The 14,461-nt window shown below is 36.3% G+C and overlaps 2 protein-coding genes across 5 annotated transcripts in view; one reads left to right on the top strand and one right to left on the bottom strand.

The window, feature by feature from the left end:
* RALGPS2 (Ral GEF with PH domain and SH3 binding motif 2) overlaps window positions 1-14,461 on the top strand; it is a 119,630-nt gene that overhangs the window by 61,118 nt on the left and 44,051 nt on the right. The gene's annotated exons all lie outside the window — the stretch shown is intronic.
* ANGPTL1 (angiopoietin like 1) lies at window positions 4,345-13,997 on the bottom strand (the record flags this gene model as incomplete). The annotated part of the gene is made up of 4 exons (XM_080622877.1): window positions 13,163-13,997; window positions 8,153-8,346; window positions 5,562-5,832; window positions 4,345-4,532 (listed from the first exon to the last, which is right to left on the bottom strand). The coding sequence occupies exons 1-4, from the start codon at window positions 13,986-13,988 to the stop codon at window positions 4,345-4,347; spliced, it is 1,479 nt and encodes a 492-aa protein (XP_080479003.1). The 5' UTR covers window positions 13,989-13,997.

Below are 14,461 nucleotides of genomic sequence, written 5' to 3'. Positions count from 1 at the left end.
AGAATAGGCTTTGACTTCTGATAGTTTGTTGAAGTGAAATGTGTATTTCTTTTTTAGTTAAAAAGAAAGAAATGCTTTTTGCTGTAACCTGCTGTGGTTAAAGAATGTGTTGTGACCTGGTTTCAAATTATAGCAGTTTTTACTGATGATACGAAGAATATATTCAAGCCTTTTTTAAAACTCCAAGGGAATAGCATACCTACTGGTGCATTCCCACTAAAATTAACATTGTAATGTTTAAATAATTGGAAAAAGAGCAAAATTGCCTTGAAACTACACTTATGATAAATCTGGATCTATCTTGGAGGATTGGCTGTTGAGTCCAGTTATTCTCATTTGATTTCAAGCTTTACTGTCCAGTAAGACCTGAGTAGATCTGCGCGAGTATTATTCCTAAAAGTTCCTTCCAAAGGCATTTTTACTAATGCAGGAGTCATATGGAACAGAAGTAACTTAATTTGCTTGTATTACTATTTTAAGGTTACCAGGTTATAATTTCTGAAAGGCTCTTTTTCTGCTGTTGCTGGTATAAAATCATAGTGCTATTCCTGGTTTAAAAGGTGTAGAAAATATACTGGTTAAAGTCTGCAGTTCAAGATTGTGACTGTGGTGTATGCGAGGCGGGGGGATTAATCATAAGGTCCATTTCCTCTCAGAGCTAAAAAAGGAGTGTGGTGGGGCTTTCTTCACTGTAGATGTAGAGATCCTGAAGTTGTGCTCCTCTAAAATGCTTTTTAGAAGAGTGCGGAGAATCAAGCCTGCCACACGGTTGTATTTGCCATTGCAAATCCCCTCTGGAGAAGTACCGGCATTCGTTGTGAAGAACTGTGTTTGGAAGGTGATAGGGAAAATGAGCATATAAGGGAATTTCAGCTGTGGTTTCAAGGATGAATGCTTTACCATTTAGAGGTTACTAGGTTTACCCTTAATGCAGCCAAATATCAAATGTGGGTGTGGAATTTTTTCACGGCCATCTTAACATTCTAAGATAAAACTTAAATAAGGTGGTGGGGTTTTTGTGTGTAGTCTTTGCAATGGGAATAGAGATGCAGAATTATAAATTGTTTTCTTATTACCACAGCTCACTCACTGTGGTCAAGGTAAAGATGTCCTTCCACATTTAACTAGGGAGAGAAATAAAAATATTTTTAAGTTCGTTGCAGTAGAGGTGTGATGTGCTTTCAGAGTTCTAGAAATGCAAGTGAGAGCAGCGCACTGTCAGCGTGCAAGGGCTAAGAGCTGTGCAACACCAATAAAAATGTTCAGCATTTGGTCCTCATTTACACAGTGTGGGATACGTTGTCAATGTTTCATCACTGGGTCAGCTAAAGTAGCCAAACAAATGCTATTTTTTGCCTTAGAATAAAACCCCATTCTTACAGGGAGTCTAATCATGGAGTTCTGATTATTTGAGATTACACAATGAAACAATTGAGCCACTTCTTGAGAAGTAAGATTTTTATTTAACTAAGCAGTACTACCTTGTGAAATATGTTCTTCTAGCTGTTTTTCAGGAGTTATATCCAGAAACAGAAAAGCTGAAAACAGGTTACTGAAGTATTCATATGATGAATATTCAGCTATTTCAGTGGTAATGGTTACAACAGACTTTGGAAATATATGTGAAAACTGTGTTTCAGATTTAGTAGAGGTTAAACTTTTTCAGGGTTTGTTTGGTTAAATTTGGACTAATAGTACAAGAATGGTGAAAGTTATATCCTTCCCAGACAGACTGCTGTTGAGTGTTCAGTGCAGTAAGCTTGATGCTACAGAATATGCTTCTAAAAAAAGTGTGAGTGAAAACATTTAACTTTTAAAGTCATTTACCCTGCTTAGGAAATGCAACCTGAAAGTTAAGAACTGGTAGAGTTGTAAGCCTTTTAAAGTAGTAAATTATTGCACAGAGGATGAACCAACCTGAAAAAGAGATACTATGCTTTCCCTTCTTGTGATCTTAAATCAGCAACATACAATTAAGTCTTCTCTTTCCATAGCACAGCATGCGTACAGTCTGAGCTTTCTGGATTTATTTTGTAATAATGTTTAGTTAATGTCAATCCTACAGCTTTAAATTGGGGAAGACTCAACTTTTTACATGTCTAATATATAAGATTTAATTTGAAGGCTGAGTGCAAGCTAATTTTACTTTTGGGTTTCTGCAAATTACACCTTTCACTGACTGTGCTGAATAAACAACCACTGGTTTTGTAGCAGGCAAGAGATCCTTGTGGTAAACTAAGATCTCTTCCAAGGAGAGGAAATCTGTTGGTTGAATGAACTAAAGCTGTGAGAAGTGTTCATTAAAGGAATGTTTTGGAGGGCATTTTCAGCTTCTAAATTTACCTGAACTACTTTTCTGCCCAGCTACCATAGGAAAAAAAAGAACAGATTATAGATAGTCTGAATTTTAAGCATTTGCAATTAAAAAGCATTTGTATAGAACACTCAATGAGGTCTGTACGATATTTGTAACAAACAAATATTCCTTATATGAATAGCAATTTCATAATTATCATCTTAAATATTTATGTCATATAAAATTCTTGGTATTTGGGAATGGAATATAGTGGGACTAATTCCCCACCTACCCAACCACTGCTGCAGCCCCAGTTAAATATTGGTGAGAATTGTCGGCTTTGATCTCCGACCAAAGATTTAACTACAACCCTTGCAGCCCTATATTATCAATGAAGCTTTATCTACTCCAGGAAATGTGTTTTGAAAGCAGAATGCTATTTTCTCTCCTCTGAATTACAAATGAGATTTTGCATTGCGATTGATATCAACTAATTTACTATCACAGTAATATTATTCTTTCAGCTTTTAGGATTTCTTATGTTAAATAGGGCCAAGTTCTTTAAAATCCTGAAGGCACATGCGAGGTGCCAAGCAAGTACATTGGTTAAAGTTCAGAATAGCATATTTAGGTTTTGTGTAATATCAAATTAAATGAGGTAAGCTGTATGGCTAAGTACAATTATTAAATTTTATATACTAGAAAGAAAGCTTTAGTTTTGGAGACTGGTACCTGAAGTGAACATTTCGTTTCTGGTTTTGGAAGTATCTTGTTTTGGTGCAGTGTGGTATGACTTTTGTTGGAAAAAGGTTGGAAAGCATTTTCTAATTAATTTCTTAAATTACATATCAATTTCAGTGGAAATTTGATATATAGAAGGTAGAAAATTTAATATAGACAATATCAAAAGTTTTATATACATACAGAGGAAGGGAAATGTGTGTGTCATAAGAGCAGCCCAAGTTTGGGTGTCAGGAAGAATACACTTGGAGCTGATTTCTAACCTTTGTTTTATTATGTCAGCAGAAAGCTGTGTTGGAGGGAAACTGCTAGTGTTCAGTGATTTGGACCTTCTCTAAATTAGTATGTGTGAACACTTGTTCAGACATCAGTCACTCTGAATTGGAGCAGGGGAGGGGTGGTCTCCCAAGTGTCAAGTCATGATTTTAATATCAGGACTTTTAGTTTTGCTATTTAAGTTCAAAGTATCAAGAAATATTTTTGTTTAATTAAGTTCTTTGAATGTTGAGGTTGAAAGTAAAAAAAAAAAAAAAATCCAAGCAATTTGGTTGTCTTAAGCTGATCAGTAATTATATACAATTAATTTTTCTTATGTTAGGAGCAATTTGCATAAGTATTTTACAGAAGGTAGGATATGCAGATCCCTAAGGAATTCTCTACATGACTAAGAAATCTTATGTTTTATATTTAATTCACTGCTTCATATTGAAATGATTATTTGTTGCAAAAATCCCTCTGCTGCCAAAGCTAGAATATTTTCAATTTTTGTGTAGCTTCTTGGAGTAAATCTTAAATCTTAGACCAGTAATATGAAGTCAGATTTTCATTGAAAGTAATACCAACTTTTTTAAATAAATTGTTAAATAACTAATCAATTTTCACATTAAAGCAAGACAATGTCATTTCACATATTTACATTTAAGGGTTGAGTTAACCTGAAAAAAGGATAAGCTTTTTAAATGAAAAAGCTTATATCTTGTCATATATCTGGATTTTTTTAACCAGCTCTAATGACTGTTTGCATAAAGTATGCTGGACTTGAACAAAGATAAATATGCTTTGCAAGCACAAACATCTGCTTTTGTGAATGTGTGTTTGAAAAAAACACCATCTGTCACAGTAGAAAAGCTTTCTAAAATAGGAGAGGGGAACACAACAGGGAAAAAAAAGACAGGAAAACTGTAGACCTGCTTTTTGCAGGAGCAGATTGTGCAAAATAATGATTAAAAAGTAATATTTTATTTTTCTGGAACTCAAGCACTGAGAAGTTTATACATGATCACTTGAGCACTGTGGGATATTCTTCCTCAGTCTATAGGTCTGATCATCATCTGAACTGCTTTCAAGGAGTAGGAACCTCCTCGGTACTCAGCCCAAAACACTCCATCCTGATACTTGCTCCTATAGTGGCCTCCTCTGTACCACACCCCATTAAGGTTGGAGTGGGCACACGCGTTGTACCACCAGCCACCTTTGTGAAAATGAGCACAATTGCCTGTGGGACAAAAAGAGATGGGTGAACTTTAAAGAGGAGAAATGGAGATTAGCAAATGCTTTCACATTCTGGCTTATTCTTAGAGGGAACTTTGAAGTACTTTACACCTGTTGTGGTCATAGCCATTGCTGCTTCTACCTGGACTATAAATTCTGTTGCAACAACAACCATTGCCTGGAGAGAGGATTATTGACATCTTATTTAATGTGTCAGCTGAAAACTAAAGAGATCAACTGTAAACTACCAGCAGTGCTTATCCATGAGCTAACATTCAAGGAACTTGGAATATGTACTGTTTAGAAATACTTCAGTGGAAGCTATGTGAGTTGATAGTCCCAAGCAACATGCAGGGCCACAGTTCCACAAAGAGTTGCTTGTAACTTGTATATTTACTGTTACAGGCTTGTTTAAGAGTTTGCAAGAATTGTCCAGCTTTATGGTTATTGACGGCTGAAAAAAACAAAAAAAAGGCAGCTTGAAGTACTACACTTCCCAACCTTTCTTTTACTGCTAGGGTTTTAAGAGGAAGGCTGGAGTAAGAGAATTGAAATGAACAAAAACCTGTCCTTCAGGGAGAATGAAACAAAGTGGTATGCCCATTTCTCAAGTATTGGTACGTAACTAAGCCAGTGCACAATTGCACCTCCTTTTGTGCTACTCAGAGGCTTTAGTTCGTGGTGATAAAATAATTCCATTATTATGTGGCCACAGCGCTGCTCTCAGAGATCACCTGGACAGATATTCAGACTACAGAGTCACATGCAAGTGATAAGGATGTGTCATTGATCTAAATAGAAAGCTGGCTCAAGCATCCTTGCAATGGGGGTGATAGAAATTGAATTTTTGAATGGCGCAGAGGCTTGCAGGGGCCCTGTCAATGCGATTTCTATCATAATCGATTTGAAGCATCTTTCAATAAAGTTGTTTTATCAGAATTTACATACTTTTTTTTGTACTTCATTTTTTAAAGGTGGTATCACAAATGTAATCTGTTGTATTCTCTTTTTACGTATGTACCAGTTTCCTTACCTGAATACATATCCCTGTCTCTGTCCAGTGTTGTAAATTGCTTTCCGTTGTGCCATATCATGGAATCGCCTGCGTTTCCTTGATATGTGCCTAAGCGTAGCCTGTAGAATTCACTTTCAGGTTCCAGGCGGAAGCTGCTGTATTCTGCATAAACCTTCTTGTTGCTCCAGTCCTCTAATTCAATCAGTAGTCTGTAATTATCCTGATTGGTAAGCATGTAAATATTTTCTAGTCCCAGCCAGTACTCTCCATCAATGTTTCCAAATCCTTTCTGTGCAAAAAAAGATCAGAAGTGGTGTTAGTTTGGTTTTTCTTGTTTGTCAAACACTCATCAGCAGGAGTATTCCAAACCAGGGGAACTAGGGTATTGAAAGCCTTTTAAGCTTCTGAATGTCTGCTCAACCCATGCATTTAAATGCTTTGTTTTGCTGCACTTGGCCATTTATTCAGTTGGACTGCTAGCTGCCTGAGGTGTACTGCCAGAATCAGTAAAGGGTGGCACAACTTTTTTTTCTGTGATGCCCTCTTTTTAAGGTAAAGGGAGAGAGAATAGGGAAGCTGAAACAACAAAAACTCCTTGATAAAGCTAAGAGGATCTGTAAGAATATATGAATAATGAAATTTAAGGGGATATATTTCCAGGCTGGAAAGGGTATTGTGATACCAGCAGTTTCAATGTTCAAGGTAAATGACTTTCTGATGCCTTTTAATACAGCTACTGTTAGGTTTTTTTACTGTAAATTTAATCATGCAATGTGTCTATGATCTTTACTAGATTTGGAAATATAAAGATGTCTTTCTTTTTAAATCATAAGCTACCAGTACGGTAGCTGTGAAGTGATATTTCATATCTGCTGTTTCTTGTCCCTGAGTAAACAAGTGTTGTTAGTGTTTGGTGTTGCAGCTAAAGTAGATACATTATCCACCACAGCAATCTGTTACGCGTCCTAGTCTGTGACGTCTTCCTACTCTTGTTCCCAGGCCATTGATTATGTAGGACCTACAGTTGATTTCCTGCTTTGAATCACTTTCTGAAGAAGTCTCTGTCTAGTAGATATAAACAGTCTAGGCTCCTAATTCAAGCTGCAGTTTCACGAGTGGCTTGAGCTGATCTAGCGGCATGCTGCTGCCAAAAATGGTAGCAGTGCTTTTGGCCTGGCTCATGGCCACATTTGTAATACTTCCCTTGGGTCAACATTGTAGCTGCGCAGCCACACAGAGGTCAGAAAAGAAGCTGAAATGTGGGCATGGGAGACATTTCTGTTGTCAGTGTTGCAGGCCTTAGTTTAAAGCCAGTCACAGAGGCGCACCTTCAGGTACTTGAAATTAGGTGAGTCTTTGGCCACTGGAATTTAATGAGAAATCTCTTGGGGGCAAATGTGCCCAAGCTTGAGCAATTATCACCAGTTACACACTCTTTTACATTTTCTTTGCGTTTTGTTGAAAATATTCATGGTTAATTTATAAGGCACTCTGTAACTGCCTCATAACATTAAAACAAAACAACCCAAAACCAACCCAAACAAAGAACCAACCCAAAACGCAACCACCTACTTTTCTGAGAAGTAGACTGAATAACTGCTGCTAAATGATTAACATTTGAATCATTACATTCCAAGAATGCAAGAAGTGAAAATCCTTATTGTAGTTTTTTGTCAGTTCCTTTGTATATATTATACTGTTTTAAGATTACCAGTTGAGTTAAAGGTGGCTCAGTTCTCTCTTCAGATAAAATGCACATGGCAATTGCAGATCCACTACAAAGCATAGTAAGCACAACATCATAGGGAAAAACTATCTTATATGTATGAAATTAGTAGGTTTCATACCAACCAAACCCAAGTAGGTTTCAGATCCAACCAAATGGACTTCTAGATTTCCTGTCTAGCATGTAATTACTCCAAAGCAGCATGTGTTTGTCATCCTAGGCATTAGGCCTGCTAGAGCATAATATCCCAGTAACAAATAAGAATGTATTCCCCTTCACCAGCCCTACATCTTCAGATTTCTAACCTAATTTTACAGGTAGAAAGTATTTCCATTAATGCATTATTAGGAACTTTTTCAAGTTGAGGACCTGATCGTGCAAATCTATTAATGTGCTTAAATGAGTAATTCCACTGGCTGGGACTGCTTATTCATAAGGGAGATAATTAAGCTTTTAAAGTACTTGCTTTAGGTCTCAGTGTGTTAATAAAAATAATGTGTTTAGTTAGGTCTCTGTAATAAACTACTTCCTGGTCACTGTCTAGAATAACATGTCTCCCCAGTTGTTGTGTTGTGCATTACAAATGCAGACTATTTAAGACAGTAAGTTTATACAGAGTTCAATAGTGCATTGAGTGAAAAGGGTCATTCCCACTGAAACATGTTTGCCTCTGAGGGATGATGATTCTTTTTAGTTACCTTTGTTGATAAAATTGATTTTACTGTCTAACTTAAGCAGCTATCTATTTGCAGTTCCTCGGTGTTTATTGTTCAGTGCAACAGTTTGCAGTGAAGACTTGCGTTTGAAAAGTTTGCATCATCTTGACTGCTATAGATAATGTCAGTGAAACGAAGTATCTGATTTTCTGCATTCCAGAAGTTACCTTGTAACTGTCCCAGTTCCTGAAGAAGTTGACAGATCCGTCTGTCCTCTTCTGAATAACTGCCCATCCTCCAGGGTCCAGGCTGTTCTCGCACCATAGTTGCATTGGCTCATTGCTGTTTTCAGGTTTGATCATATAAATCCCGCTGTTGGAATGCCCAGCTTCCTTGGCTTGTTGGCAATCTTTGAATGGACCTTTTTGAAAGAAATACTGTAAGCATTCGAGCTTGGCTGTGCAGTGGACATTGTTCAAGCATATTTTGTAATGGTAATGGAAAGTCAGTAATTAAAGTGAAACTACCATGGAAAACAGTGTTAAAAGTTACTGTCTTAGATAAATTGTATATATATAAATAAACATGTCAATATTCCATATATATTTAAACAAAGACTTGATTTTGCTACACAGATAATTACTTTGGTTACCAACACCTATTATTTAACTTCATCTATGGTGTTCTATTTTGATCTATACACTGACTTTGATACTTAAGAAGTGCATTATGATTTTCACTATTTTCTCCTTCACCTTTCTTCTTCTTTACCTTTTGTAAAAGGTAAATCTCAATTTACTTCATTGTGCTCTCATCTGAATAAATGTACATGACTATTAGTGTATCCATTTGAAACTAGTGGAAGTTTAAAATAAACCCAAAACATGGACGACACACATGCACCCTCCTAGTACATAAATAGTTTTAAGAGCTGCTGTAAGAAGTATTTACTGCCAAGGTCTACAGATGTGGACTTTAGTGTAAGAGTATTCTTATGCTGTATAAATTTTTTGTCTTTAGGTGCTTACCCAGTTATAGGATCAGCCTGTTAACTGGGGACAGGAATCTTTTAAAAGTTTCGTGTGTCATCCTGGTGTGATATATGTATGTCGATACCAATCAAGCAAATATGCAAGCAATGGAGAAGGACTTTTGAGCAGCTAAAAGGGCTCACATCCTTTTTTTCAGGGCTGTGATTCTACAAAAATGCTATTGCTGTTAACAGTACTGCTTGAAAGCTCTATTTTAGGCCATGTGAGTAGTGGTTTTACAAATACTACTTACAGAAGAGCATCTGGTTATTTTGCAAGAAGCTTGCAGCCTACATATTTCTGAAAATTTTGCTCGGTTTGCCTTCCAATTTTTGGCAGTATTTTCATTTTCTACCTTTTAGAAAAGGATTTATGTTCATGTATCATTACTTCAGTTGATTTAGAGACTGGTTATTTACTAATGAAAAGCAGGGTATGTTCTGATTGCTAGTTAGTGGTCAGTGCCCTAAGTGCTTTGAAAACTCATACTCGGTAAATCTGAACTTGAATTACCTAGAGCTTTCCTCTCATTTTAGGAGGTTTTCTCGAATCTACTTGGAAGTTCAGAGAAAACTCATCAGTCAGAAACAAAGCTAATGTGCAAAGAAGCATAGAAGACAGTTACTGAATTTATTCTTTAATCCAAAGTAGAGGTTGAGTGAAAGTGATCTTCACTGCAGATTGAGATTGAAAATCATGAAAGTTGCCGTTTGGATAAGTGTGTAATTAGCAGAAATCCAGAAAGTACTCCATATTGGGGTGCGAAAGGCTTGTATATCTAATGAAGGTGACTACTAGGAGATTCTGGCTGAGACAGTGCTACCAGGAACGTTGCAGGCATTAAGCCATCCCAAGTACTGCTGCTTACATAAACTGTACTGTTAGTATTTATCAATGTTTTGTCGTTCTTGCAGTGCATGCAGTAGTAGCTTAGGAAAGAAATAGTGTAGCTTTGGTATATGAGGGATTTTTCTCTTGCTCACAATTAAAATTTACATGTAGATTGTGCGCATTGCAAAGCTTGTCCAGTGGATAGAGAATTTCCTTGGCTGAGTTGGTTCTCACTCCCTTTCTTTGAACTATGTAAAGTAAATTTGGATGCTGTATAAATGAACAGGGAGGTGGTTCTAGAAGTACTGTTGTAAGCAATTGCTGCATTGGAAAAAGTGTAAGCAGGAAAGTAGTGATCTTTGTAATGTTCATTGAATAGTAAGAATAGTTCAGTTAGATCTGCTGTATATTATTTCACATGATTTCTACTGAGGAGGAATTGGGGGTTCATTTTAACATGAGACACCGAAATAGATGTTTGGAGTGATTTTAAGTAGCTTTTAAGGCAGAGAGAATTGTGCTAGCCTGGTTATATAATACACTTTGAACACTTCTGAATTTCAGCTGGCATTGAGGTCTCAGGATGCATCTCATGTGCTTTTTGATGCTCAGATTTGAGTATGTGCTTATCACAAGTTAATGTTGGACTAGAGGTAACAGACTTCTGCTCTCAGTGTAAGGAGATCCAAGAAATAAGTGACTTTCGGTGTATAGCTGCGGATCACTTTTGAGAAGTTCTTTTGTTATATGTAATTATTTTTAAGTTCATGGTGTAAGAACTGATCCATTTCTTGTTCAGTGGAAATACTGAGATTTGTGAAGCAATGTAACGTTCTCCACAATGCTGGTCTGAGTGGACACTCTGGCTAATGAAAACATAATTTTTCTGTTTAAAATATTGTTACCTATGCAAGGAATAAGTATCTCATGCATATCTAGTCTTTTCTAACAGTCTGTGTAAACTCTTTAAGTTGCTGAGACAGAAATTGGGGATTCTCTGAGAAGATCTGTTAAATATTACGTTTTTAAAATTGTGGTTTTGACTTATGATTTAGTACAGATGATATTCTATTGTAAATTAGATGTAGTAGAGAAGGAAAGTGATTAAATATTTTAAGTTGGAAGCTTAATAAAATGATGACTGAATCTTCTTTAAGATGCCAAATGTTACCTTGAGCAGATGATATAGAAGCTATGCTTATTTTATTTATTTATATTTCTATTTTAAATAGAATTTTTCTAATTTAAATTATTTATTATTCTTATACAGAAAATTTTTTGGGCAATAATAGAGGAAAATTCCAAAATAAAATGAGGCACATATTCAAAAAAAGAAAAAAACCAACACGTTGTTAACAGAGAGGTATTAGCAACAGGGGGCTGTGTGTAACTTCCGAGTAATTTGTCTACTTAAAGCTACTTTTTGCAATGTAGTGGCAGTAAAATTTGGGGACAATGGCTATTGTTCGAAGGACTAAGAATTGTGAAAATTATAATTCACAGGAACATTATTCTTCTTCAGTTTCTAGAGCCAGCTGTTTATCCTGTCATAACCAAGCCTGACAGATCTATTTCTAAATAGGGCTGTTTGGTTTTCATTGGTCTTATTTGACATCTGTATGCATTATAAATAGTCCCCATCTTTTAACTGGAAAATTATTTTTTCTATGACATAGAAAATTTTGCTTCTGTGCACCATTAAATGTGCTTACCTTAATTTAAAAAAATCAAGGATAATAATGGGGCTTTGTGTTGCATTTTAGAAGTTTTGGTTTTGATGACTGATGCTGTATCAGCTGTAGCAATTCTGAACCCTCATTTCCCCAGAGCATTGCAAGAAACAGTTAAACTTCTAACTTGGGAATCTAGTCTTAAATAAAGGAAGTTGAATAATGTTAAAAGAAATTGCCTAATATTTCTTCATGTTCCTTTACAAAAACTGTTTCAAACTCTGAACTTTTGCAGGTAAAGGAGATAGTGAAAACCGTGGTAGACAATTTGGAGGAAAATAGTGCTATTGCTTCATTTTGTATGTACAGCAGATGTATATTGAGGAAGAAAAAGATGCATTTATACAAAACCTTGAAGCATGGTTTTATGGGAAACAGGAAGTTGCTGGGTTTTTAAAGATTACAGTTTTGCTGTTTGACCAGACATTAACATAATGCCTTTATATTAGCTGTTTCCTTTATGTCGTGATATGCGATTTAAATTCTCGTGACATCTGGCATGTTACTTGGGTTTGTGCCGGAATTTTCTGTAGACCCTGAATAAAAATAGTTGTTCTTTGCATCAGCAGCTAGTTATTTGTAATGCTGTAGAACAGTCCCAAGTAAACGTTTGTAGTAATTTTAAGAACCAAGCTGAACTTCCAGCTGTGACTAAAAGCAATTTGAAAGAAAAAAAAGCCAACCCAAACCCAACACACATACACACACACCCCCCAAACCCTTTTGCTGTTCAAGCTAACAAAAGCCAAAAGAAAGCACTTGAACAGATGTCTGAGAAAAACTTATTTTTTCTGGATCTTTAATTTTTTTAATTGCAATTGTGTCGAAATTTTAATAGAGTAAGAATCATGATAGATTTAAGGGCAGCTCAGAGGTAGTTAATTTTCTTGTCACTAGTTTTGTTTCCTTTCTTAACCTGAAGAATGACACGTAAAGATGGGACACAGCCTCCTGAATGTATTTTCATAATATTTATGGTGTTAGTGGAACTTGCCATCCTCTACTGACATCAAATCAATGTAGTTACTATTTACATTTTCAAAGTTGAGTGCAGTTATCCTTTCAGACTTATCTAAGAGACCTATTGCACAGCTGTGTTGGTAGAATTAGATGTTAATTTCAAACAGCTCAGAATAGGAGGAGTAAAATCCTTCTAGCAAGACTAACTTCTGACGAATGTATATGTGTAAGTATAAAGGACAACTACTTAAAATTACTTCCTTTATTTAAGATGAGTATTCACCATTGCCAGTTACTTTATCATGTAGCTAATAGGCATCTTCAAAGAAACAGACCTAAATACTAGAAAGTGTGAAAGTATATGCTAATATAGAATTGTCAATTCCCATAATTAAAACCCAGTTGAAGACAGAAACACCAATACTTTGTGACTCAGAGGCGTAAATTTTTCAGATTGAATTTGTGAGTATCAGCTGTTTCAACAAATTCATCTTATGCAGCTATATCCTAACGAGTAGACTGTCTGTCAAACTAAAGCTTTCCTTGAGGCAGGGGGAGAAAATCAGAAGCAAAGGCTAGCTGTATCAGGTACTTTTTAAATTCTGTATTCCATTTCTATAGCCAGGACAGTTTGCCTCTGAAACAGAGAGATCTTAGGTTACGTAAATAGTGATAGGTAACTCACCCTCATTTATTAAAGCCAGTGGTGGGACTCTGAAAGGACTCTTTGTAGGAGAAGTAGCTGGATCAGGCGGTGGTCTTACATCTCTGTCTCTAGGGTAACCTGGGTCTCGCTGTATCTCATTGCCTCCCAGAAGAATGGGAGTGTATGGCTGGCTGTTAGGAATGTGCTGTGGCACAACTTGAACAAGAGGTGGAGACCCATGGGTGTCCTGTCGCGAGAAGATTCGCAAGCACTGCTCCTCTAGCAGGGAGATGATCACAGACTGATTATTTACAAGATCAGTCAATGCTGCGTATTTTACTTCAAGCTCCTTGTATTTTGTCGCCATCTTCAACATTTCTGTTGTAACATTAAGGACTTTGTTTTCCAGTTGGGAAAGCTCAAGTGAGTTATCACGTTTTCGAATAATCTCATGCAAGAGTTGCATATACAGTTGGGTGACCCGAGAGTTCATGTTACGACTTTCCTTCCTCAGTAATTTTACTTCATTCACAATGTTTCCATCCACATCCACTACCAATTGCAAAATGTCAATCTCCCGCTTTTGCTTGGACAGCACATCCTTCAAGTTCTCTATGTCCATTTTTGTGACTTCATCTTTTCTGTTACCAGTACCTGGTCCATTAGTATTCACACAAATAGGCCCTGTGATTTTTTGTTCGGGGACCAAGAATGTGTAACCACATTTCTTCCCTTCCTCTCCACTGTCTGCTGAACGAGGGTGCCTCCGCTGAGATGTTTTATTTGGGGTAGATTGTTCTGTACAGCGCCCAATAGACAACAGCAGGAACAGTAGTACACCCAAAGTCCATTTAAATATCTTCATTTTAAAGCAAGTATGATGACTGTCAGAAGAGACTATTGAACAGACAAAACCAAAATGATTAAATAACTAAGGTTCCTGTACTGCTTAAGCTGCCTAAACTGATGAGTTTGCCATGCTTACATGTATGTAGACAGGTCTTTGCAATCTGTTACTTGGAGTTAGAGTCCATTAGATTAGCTTCAAAGAACAGCGCTCTGTTTTTGAGCAGCAAACCCTAAAATTTTGGTACTGGATTTAGCAGAGAAGTTGTTGCAATGGATAAATTTTCAGAAACAATGTTCTGCTTATAGTCAGTATTATGCTTTCATTATAAATTCAACTGCAGTTAAATGCACAAGGTTATAGAACATATAAAGTGTTTTCAGAATATCTTCGTGAAAGGGAAGTAGAAAGACAGTGATAGTATTTTCAAAAATATATAAATATGGGAATTTATATAAATCTTTCTGGTCCTCTTTTAACTTTATATATGC

Source organism: Psittacula echo (assembly GCF_963264785.1).
Source record: "Psittacula echo genome assembly, chromosome: 7".
Lineage (NCBI taxonomy): Eukaryota > Metazoa > Chordata > Aves > Psittaciformes > Psittacidae > Psittacula > Psittacula echo.
The sequence above is the reverse complement of the archived record's forward strand: the minus strand, read 5'-3'. Positions and strand labels throughout refer to the sequence as shown.